Consider the following 10,649-nt stretch of genomic DNA (forward strand, 5'->3'; position numbering starts at 1 on the left):
AAGCACAGACATTAGAGCCAGTTGAGCCGCTGGAACCAGCAAAAAAGCTGCTAAAAATTCCTCACATCATTGAAGGATTGTACTCCGCTGTAGAGTTGTAATCTTTAAACTTTTCAAGTACTGGAGTCACGACTTAGTGTCATCCTTATTACTCCTTATTTGCTTATTTGAGGAACCCTGTAAGAGCATGGACGGTGATAACAACTGCTTCTGTTACACACTAAAGTCAGATGGCTTTCCAAAGTGACCATGCTGACTAGTGGTCTGTCCAGTGTGTGATAAGCTGGTGCACTGCTTGAATATATTTCCACTCTGAATGACCTCCGTTGGGTGCTACAGAGATAACTGGCCACTATTAAGGATGAATGACCTAAATGTGCTTTCATTTCAGCTCCTTTCCTTTCATCATGAGCGTTAAAACCGAGTACATCACTCTATCTACATTAGACACAAGACACTACTGCCATTCACAACAACATATCTGTGTAATATTGGTTTCTCTGCTGTGTTACACGTTAGACTATAGAAGCAGCACCCTCTACATGTCATCGACATCGAACATGCTGTTCCATGACAGATTGGTCGTGAAGAAAAGGCCTGTATCTCACACTAAGTGGCTCGCTAAATCTTTGTATCTGATGTTTGTCCTTGTTTTTTGAACAACTGCAGTGTAATGAATGAGCTCCGTGTTAGATATTTTAGTTGGATTGTTTTAGAATCAATATGTTGACCTGCATAATATCTACCATTTTTCTAGCTACAGTCTGTATAATTCTGTTTCTCTTGAGGTAAAGTGTGTAAGTACTGTTACATAAGATAATTACGCTTTCGAATTAACACAAACAATCCCTGATCCAGACCTAAAGAAGACATTATGCTAATACTTTGACAAGTTGAGTTGTTCCGCCCATGGTAAGAAAACTGACTTTAACATGTAAAATTTGCAGTGTTTTGTGAAGGAAGAAAGAATTGTACTGTTCGGTAATGCAAAGGATGAACTGCCGTGAGGGAATTCAAAGTATTCCAGAAAAAAAATCCACTGTAATGATCAAGTACTGGTTAAAATTAGTATTCCAGTTGTTACAGTTGATAACGTTTGGCTGAAAATTAGATAAATAGTAAGAACCAAATTGCTTTAACGTAACAAAAAATTATTCCAATAGTAAAGCACAACAATCACATTCAGTCATTAAGAAGTTTAAGTCAGTACGCTGAGATGTAATACACACATATATATATATATATATATAAGAGGAATGTCGGTCAGCTGTGTTTACTGGGTATAGGAAATGCTGACATCTGTTTGGATCTAAATGGCTCCTGACTAATCATGCAACATTTCAGGCTGAATGATTGCATGAAAAACACATATAAAAATAAAATCTTCCCAGGGTGTCCCTTACACATCCTTGAGGGTGTAATGGAGTGCTTAGTTTGGGTCTGACCGGTCATTGGAGGATGGACAGGAGGAAGATTAGAAAGGTCTGTAGTTCCAGAAACTGGAGAAGACTGAAATCTGCAGGACAGAAAGTCAGAGCCGCATGTTGAGATGTATGTACAGTCAAAAAACCAATGAACTAGTCAACGCTTAAATACAGTCACTTCAGAAAGTATTCCAACCCCTTCATTTTTTTTCACATTCTAGTATATATGTTTTATTTTAAATGGGTAAAACAGATATTGAGTGTAAATTGATGGAAAAATGGGTGAATTTTATCCATAAAAAACATACACACAAAATAAAGCATGATGGTGCCTCTATACTTTCTAAAGTGGACCTGTGTTTAGCTATTTATTGTATTTCAAGCCAAGAGTAACAGTCAGGAAATTACTTCATAATTTGCACATAAAGCGCTTCTTCAAGAAGTTTGATCTTGCTTCGGAGTCCGACAGCATTAGCATAGCATTAGCATGGATATCTCCGTCTTCGGCTTTTGTCTTCTGCTTACTAACACGGGCGATGTGAGGTGGGATGCCAGAGTTGGTAGGTCCGGGGGTATTCCGAATATTCGGATCTCAAAATTAATATTCGGATACCACCACAACGACCGATTATTTGGGTCCAGCCCGAGTTCTGACGTATTGGCGAAACGATGTAAGTCGAGGATGTTGTAAATCGAGGACATCCTGTATTGAGCTAGACTTGTTTGTCAAATTTCAAGTCAGTTGGCCTTACAGTGTGAGGGGCATGGCTTTTCCAAAATTGTGTTTTTGGGCCTTAATTACAGTTCCACAACGTAGGTGATTAGTATGTTTCTTGGAAGCATTTGCACATAATTTCCAGTTATTGGGCAAACTTCCATGTTTTACCTCATTTCTGGTCACAGCAATTTGAAACCATCAGACATTTTGTTAGACCAGGAGGAGAATAAACAGTCAATTGTCATTCTAATGTTGATTATGCTGCTGAAGAAAGTGATTTTCAAATTTGTAGTGTAAACTTGTTCATTTCTAACTTTTGGGTGACTTTTCAATGAATTCAGCAACTGTAGTGCTGCTTATGAGTATTCTTGTATTTTCCGTCTGCCGATCTACCCGCCATCTCATGCTAAGATCAAGCAGGTAAGGATGCATTTTTAGATACTCACCTTGTCCTTGAGCTGCTGACAGAGTTGCAGGGAGATGGTGAAAAACACCAGCGTGTCGTTGAGCCACGGTACCACACATTCCACCTTATGAACGTGACTCACTTCAAAGCGGTTGTTGTTGAGCTCACTGTGAGGCAAGGGTTTGCAGCAAAAAGCAAGAGGTTAACGGGAGTTTAAAGCTGCACTTTTTGAATGCTGCAGAGATTCCAATGGAGCCTTGGAATCGCAGAACTTCCAGAGTTATAAGTGTTACCAGCAACTATCCGCGTGATGTAATTTACTATTTACCTATTTTCAGCATTCATTGTATGTTTTACTGTATTTTACAGAAGGAAGAAAGACAGAAACACAGAGATGACAATTAAAAAGAAAGCAAAGAAAACAGGACTTACAACATTGCTCCGGGGTTGTGCAACACTGAGCTGCCAGCTGGCTTGAAATTCTGTGGACATGAAAGATAAAACATTGATACGTCAGTCACATGTGTTGCTTGTAGCTTTAGACAGTGTTGCAGGGCTTTAAACATTTTCACCTTGGTGGTATTTGGAGGAAGTACATGGAGCTGGTAGACAGTCAGACACAGTTTGCTTAAGTTGATGTAAAAGTTGACCATCACGTCTCCTGGCATGGGAGGGGTGAACATTTTCTGATGATGAAAGGTTAAGCAGAGAAAGGATGGAACATCAGTACCAGGCTTCATGCTAAATCCACAGAAATTGTGTGTGATGTTTACAACTAAAACATTTTGCTCTGTACTACATATTCACACACCTAAGACAGTTTAACTTGTGTTGCTAAAACCATGAGCATTAATCTGCATATAATTTGAATATGGTGAAAAAGGTTCAATATTTTTCATCAGACATTGCTTAACATGAAAATTGTATATATTCTAGACTCATTACACACAAATTGAAATATTCTAAGCCTTTATTGTTTTAACTTTGATAATACCAGCTTACAGCTCATGAACCCCCACAAACCCAATCTCTAAATATTAGAAAATTTCACAAACAGCCACAGAGATGTCACTCAAGCACCCTAGATGCTCCCACACAGTTCTGAGAACAGCTCTAATCGGCTAATTAATTCAAAATATACACAAACAGCCTTTAATTTCTCAGTCTGGTTCAAACACACAACCACAATCATGGGGAAGTCTGCTGGCTTGACAGAAGTCCAGAAGACAATAATTGTCACCCCACTGCAAGACTTACATTGCTTAAAGGGCTGGCTTTTTTTTCTACAGAGTGCTACATCAAAGCATGTTAATGGAGAACTGAGTGGAAGGACGAAACTGTGGTAGAAAAAGGTGCACAAGCAACAGGGATGACTGCAGAAGTGAGAGGATGGCCAAGAATAGCAGATTGAAGAATGAGGGAGAGATTGACAAGCAGTGGACTGAGGCTGGAACCAATGCATCGAGAGCCACCACACACATATATGTCCAGGAAATAGGCTGTGATGTGTTGAATTCCTATTGTCTAGCCACTCCTAAACACTCAACAACATCAGAAGTGTCTTACTTGGGCTAAGCGGAGAAAGAACTGGACCATTGCTGAGTGGTCCAAAGTCCCCATGTCATCTGCTGCTGTTGCTCCACTGTGTATAATCAAGTCCAACAACAACACAGCTGTCTACCAGCAGATTTTGGACCACTACATGCTTCTGTCTGCTGAAAAGCTTTTTGGAGATGCAGATTTTGTCTTCCAGGAGGACCTGGCATCTTCCCACACCACCAAACCCATTCAGAAACGGTTCACTGACCATGACATCACAGTGCTAGATTGGCCAGCCAACTCAGCAGATCTGAACTCCATAGAAAACCTGTGACGTGTTGTCAAGAGGAGAGTGGGACAAAGCAGACCCAACAATAAAGAAGCGCTGAGGGCAGCTATTAAGGCCACCTGGGCATCTGACAACCCTCAGCAGCGCCACAGGCTGATTGCCACCATGCCACGTCGCATTGCTGCAGTAATTTGAGCCCCAACCAAGTATTGACAGAGCACACATGAACATACTTTTCAGAGTTTCAATATTTGTGCATTAGAAATCCTTGTAGTAGTTCATCCTTTCAAATATTCTAATATGTTGAGATATATTTTCGGGTGTGTTTATGAGTTGATGCTGCATACATACTGTATACATATGTCACTTTGAACAACATGCATACAAGGTTGGATTGCACTTGTATCACAGCCTCCACTCTTTTCGTCTTTTTGCAGTTTCAGGATTTCTCACAACCTTACTGATGTTGGGAGATAACGCCTGGTTGCCAAGTATATCCCAAAGGTGTATGTCCCTGTGAAAGCTGGTCAAGTTTGTCTACATAAAACTTTAAAAGTGACTTTTAAACAATCTGTTGATATCAAAGTGGAGGAACAATAAGGGTTTTAAAATGATTTTAAATAATTGGATCAAAGGTTAGCCAGGAAAAACAGCATTAAGACAGAGGTGTCTCAATACTTTTGTCCATAAAATTTCAGACTTCCTCAGTTACTTTGGGATTTGTATTAAATATTAGATGGTAGCAAGTTTGTTAAAGACCAGCACTGGATGATGTGTTGCTCATCTTGGCTGTCAGATTTAGAGGAAGAGAATCTTAAAAACCCATTGTCAGATATAACCTGACCCTCTGTGTGTTAAAGCAGTGTTTGTGTATAGTCTGCTGGCCTGTACCATCAGACCACTGGTGGCCAGCTCAGGGAGTGTCAAGGAGGCTGGGGTAGTGAGGCGGTTTCTTGCTCGTGTCAGCTGGAGCATCACTGCATCCATGAGCTGCAGCAGGAGCAGAAACATGGAGTTAGTATCAGCGGCAGTAAAAGAATGGGGTCACATTCATCTTATTTCTGATTTGAACGGTACGTTGCTGCACTGGAGGGACAGACCTTGTTAACTTCAGCACCGGTCTTAAAGTGGTAGCTCTCATCACGGCTGCTCAGCAGCTGCAGAGCCTGGTTCACGTGGTTCCTGGCATCCTGGATCTGACAGAGGAACAGACACAAAAGGAAGGTGAAGGATGTAAGTAAGGCATGATAGTTAGACTGTGACAAAGTTGCAAGGTGACACAAAGCTCGTTTTGTGATTTACTGCAACTGATCACGTTTTTTACTGTGCATTTTTCACTTTTGTACTTTTTAAATCTTTGTATATTTTACATTTTATTGTGCATTTGTACTTAAGAATATCGAGCATTTTTTAAAAATTTATTTGTATTGTGGTGGTGGCCACTTTACAACAATAGAATGTCCCCTTGGGGATCAATTAAGTAATAATAACAATACATTTTATTTGTAAGCGCCTTTCTTGACACCCATGGTCACTTTACAGGAAAAACAAATACAACAGAACAGATAAAAACCATACAAAAGTATAAAAAGTATTTCTATTCTATTTGGACATCTGATTTGGATGCCTCCTGCGTCTTCCTCTGACAATCCTCACAGCTTCAGCTCTAGTTCTTTATTTTTCTGGTGCTATTGCACTCTACAGTACCTGCTGCAGTTTCCATTGCTTGTCTTCTCTGAACTGAAAGTGTAGCACTTGGCTGCTCTTCGCAACCTTCAGGTTTATGTCCTGAAAGCAAAAAAGGAAAGCCACACTTGAAGCTTAAATGAATGCTTTGTCTTCACAAAAGGGGACTGAAGCCTGAATGGGAACATTACAAACTTACAGTCTGAGTCAGAGCATCTCCCTGTAAAGTCAGCACGCCCTTCACTTGATCCATGCTGCAAAACATCACCACAAAAACCAGAGGAAATGACCAACACTTTCAGAAGAGCAGTTATCACATGGCAGGCACTTCCCCACAGGAAGACAGTGTTATGTAAGAGACAGAGCTGAGTTTAACTAAGACTGACCTCGTCATTGCAACTATAAAGAGTTACACTTTAAAATCAACCAGTAAGGAAATAAAGTGTTACGTTGAGCTGCCGAGGATGAAGTTCTCCTGTTTGAGCTGACTCTCCAGGCCTGGTGTTGGCATTGAGAAACGTCTAGATGCCTCCTATTGTAAAGAACAGAGCAAAGAGTTTCTTAGCATTTGGAACAAATCCTTGTAGATGCAGAATTCATGTATCTTTACCTCAACAGATTTCCCATCCTGAAGTGAAAATTGGAAAATAATAAACGATTAGAGATTATGTGAATGTCTCTAACAACATTTTTAACCCTTTGATGCACAACATGGGTCAAGAGATACCCATTTTCCACTGAATATGGGTCACTTTTGACCCGTGTTGTGCATCAAAGGGTTCAAAGGTCATTTTTAAACAATGGGTTTCCATTGCCTTTTATCCTCAAAATAGAATGTTGTGTTGTTTCCTTGTTATGGATTTTCATACGAGGCTAACTTTTGATTTTCCATTACTACAAACTGCTTAATTGCTGCTTTTACTTTTAAATGATCTTGCAGTTATCAGCTTGAGTGTTTCAGAGTGTACTCTGTGCCTGACAGGTAAGATCAAACGAGCTTTTTTTCATGAAAACAGTGAGAGACCGATGACTGCCTTGTTTATTGAATATGATTTTACATACTTGTCATAAAGCTGGAAAGATATTATGAGAACTCCCTTTGTGAGTAAAGCTCATTCCATAATACCCCTCTTTGTTAGATCGTCCCTGCCTGGTAAACACACACATCAAATCAAATTGTCCGCAACCAGTTATTAATGAGGGCTGAGTTGACTATGATGATTATTAATTCCTCTGGAGCCACAAAAACACAATGTACAACTATTTTGACAGACTGACCAGGACTCCTCAGGGTAAGAGAACAGATCCTTGTACAAGATATGTGGAACAACTCTTTACTAAGCCCTAAATACAGCTTTACACACAGTCCACAGAAGCTCATCTTTTACCTTAAGGACATCCTGGAGCTGTTTTAGGACGGCATGTACTTCTTCTTTCAGCAGCCAGTTGAATTCCTCCTCCTACCAAAACAAATGAAGCAAACATTTGACTCCTAACAAACAAGCAAATATAAAGCAACACTGACAACTTCTGATGAGCTTGTCATGTGGGAGGTGTTAGATGCCCTAGCAGAGGTGTCAGAAGAAGCTACAGACCATTGTGGACAATACAGCTTGATGTGTTGCACAATTCCCATCTATGACCTTTAACCCTCCAATGCAAGGGTAATTTGTCAAACATTATTACAAACCTTCTTTCCTCACATAAAATGACCTTGTATCTATAACATTTACAGAGTGAAGTGGTACAGTGGTGCAGAAATACAGCTGGCATCGGCTCCAGACCCATGCAACCCTTAAAGGAAGTGTAGTATAGACAAAACAAACAAAAAAAATATGTGTTTTTATCATTTAACCCTCCTGTCAGGTCAGTTTTTCACAAACAGCAAGGATATTTAAATCTATAAAAATGTCAGAAACATTGTTTATATCTCATTATTATCTCCATTACTAACTATTTCAATCAATATTTAGTGTAGTGATGTTCTTTACCTCTCACAGATCATGGTAAATGAGGATAATTCACTAGTTTCTCACAAAAAATTCATGTTAAAACTTTTTTTTATTGTACATCACAAAGACCTACAATACCGGTCAAAAGTTTGGACACACCTTCTCATTCAATAGTTTTTATTTAAGTATTTTATACATTGTAGATTAATACTGAAGACATCAAAATAATAAATGACTACATATGGAATTATGTTGTAAACAAAAAAGTATCTACAATGTAAAAAAATAATCCAAATAAATAAAAACTATTGAATGAGAAGATGTGTCCAAACTTTTGACTGGCAGTGTACATATAAAATACAATAGTTTCACCTGATATTGATTTATTTTTTTTAAATTTTGTTTTACATTTTGAATTTTTTTCTTTTTATAGAGTGTCGTTGATAAATTAAGACAAGACACCTCTTCTGTTCAGGGTGAATACGTAAAATTAACCATTTTCACATATTTTTTATGTTCATTACACTTATCAAGCGAAGCAGAGGAAGTTTCATACCGAAAAAATACTTTAAACAATTTTTTTTTTTTGAACTTCAAGATGGGTCAGTTAGACCCGTAATATATATATAAATGTATAACAGGAGGGTTAAGGAAAGTTTACACATATATGTAATGTCAGAAGAGCTGTGTGATATTGTGCACAGCCTGCTGTAACTTATTGCAGGAATCTTTTTTTTAAATTTTTGGGGGACTTTTTCAGCTGAAGTGGTTCTGATTCTGGATGAACTAAATACTTTTAGAGCCTCCAACAGCCTGGAGTCATGAGCACAGCAGCTGAAGGACAGTGTTTTACAGGAGAGTACACATTTATGAGATGGAAGTTTGTTATAAAGTTGCAACACAGTGACATGGATGCACCTTTTTTATTGTCTTTTAGAGCTTGTTATTCGAAACGACTCTACCATTTCAGCCATGTGATGAATTTTTATCTGTACTTTGCACCTCATGTAATTCAGAGGCTAGTTTGTTACACATCGGTTAACAAATACATTTTGCAGTGTGCAGGACTCTTTTCACAGCAGGTCAGTTACAATAAACCTGCATTAATGTTTCTCCAAGACTGCTTCGAATTCAAGCAAGAGCAGGAAGTCCAGAGTCACAGTTACCCTCACCTGAAGCCCAGTGAATGTGTGGATATTTAGTTTTTCTACTGTATGTCAATAACATTTTGTTACTGGAGTTCTTAACTCCCCTGTTGTCTTCAATTATGGGCACTAAAAAATATTGCTTCCTTTTCTGAAAAAAAAAAAATCAGCAAAAAAACTGCAAAACCTTTAGGAAGAAAATTCCAATAATTCCTTAAAAGTTTCCCTTAAAAGTTTTTATTTAAAAAAAAAAAAAAAACTCCCCGAATTTGGCAAGAAAATTCTTGTAAATATTTTCCAAAAATTACTAAAAATCTTCCAAAAAACTCCTAAAAATATCTAGTGATTACATATATTTCAGTAAAACTTCTTATATTTTCTTTAAGAACATTCACAAAAAAAAATCAACCAAAATCCAGAAGAACAACATGACAGCTCTTGTTACTGCACCTGCGCTGTATCTGTAAGATTTGAATTTTAGCACTGATAGGTGTCATGACTTTTGCTGCATACTGTGAGGCCTGTAACGATGACATCTTACAGCGGAAGTTGATTTTCCAAATAAGGATTAGTGGGCGGGACTTATCCCGGCACATCCCACAGATGCTCAATAAGACTGCACTGTTTAGGTGGATGGTACATGTCAAACATCCACATGATTGTCAGGATTAAAGGCTTTCTGGCAGAACTTTGCATTAAAACAAGATAATATTCACTTCATGTGTCATTAGTCATAATGTTGTGGCTGACCGGTGTGTAGTGATAGTGCACAGACGTGTCCTCACCTCTGATATACTACCTGTGTATAGTACAGACGGACATAACGGACAGTATTACAGCGTGGATGCGGTGTTAGAGTTAGCACGATATTTCAACGGGCCGCTAACTGTCAACATAACAGCTGAGCGCGAGCCCCTGGCTACTGCACCTGCAACGTAGCGCTCGCGGATGCTCCCGTCCCTCGCATGCTAGCACGTTAGCTTGTTCCAGCTCCTTTCTTTTAACAACCCCAACTATAAAACGTTAAATGCGACAAAAACACCCCACCGTCTCACTGTAACACCAACGCAGCTAGCAGAGCGGTGACACAGCGCCGTGTTTGCCTGCCTGTAGCAGCAGCTTCAGCAGCAGGGCAGTAAACAGAAGCCGAGCAAGCTTACCAGCACTGCCCTCTCCACCTGACTGGCAGCGGACATCTTGGGCAGCTCGGACAGAGATCTCTGCGTGTTTAGCATTTTGTGGAATCAACATAAGCGACCCCTCCGTTAACACCTTAAAACCCTGTCCTCTCCTCGACAAGAGACTCGGGTGGGTGTCTCACTGCCCAGTAGCTTAGCGAAGGATCTGTTGCCTTCACTGCTGTCGGAAATAGTGCTCACGCACAAATTGAACGTCGAAACTCATCTTAAATACAAGCGATAAAGATGCTAAGAGACGCTGCTGTCATCTTAAAATTAAAGATGTGTCACCACAGAAGCGACAGAATTTTA

The 10,649-nt window shown here is 39.3% G+C and overlaps 1 protein-coding gene across 1 annotated transcript; it reads right to left on the reverse strand.

The window, feature by feature from the left end:
• Positions 1-1,053: 1,053 nt before the first annotated feature.
• rogdi (rogdi atypical leucine zipper) lies at positions 1,054-10,504 on the reverse strand. Its single transcript, XM_023284186.3, has 11 exons — positions 10,320-10,504; positions 7,451-7,522; positions 6,512-6,594; positions 6,262-6,316; positions 6,084-6,164; positions 5,477-5,572; positions 5,268-5,366; positions 3,121-3,234; positions 2,981-3,030; positions 2,589-2,715; positions 1,054-1,516 (listed from the first exon to the last, which is right to left on the reverse strand). The coding sequence occupies exons 1-11, from the start codon at positions 10,392-10,394 to the stop codon at positions 1,475-1,477; spliced, it is 894 nt and encodes a 297-aa protein (XP_023139954.2). The 5' UTR covers positions 10,395-10,504; the 3' UTR covers positions 1,054-1,474.
• Between the last annotated feature and the right edge of the window lie 145 nt (positions 10,505-10,649).

This window comes from Amphiprion ocellaris, chromosome 19, assembly GCF_022539595.1.
Source record: "Amphiprion ocellaris isolate individual 3 ecotype Okinawa chromosome 19, ASM2253959v1, whole genome shotgun sequence".
NCBI lineage: Eukaryota > Metazoa > Chordata > Actinopteri > Pomacentridae > Amphiprion > Amphiprion ocellaris.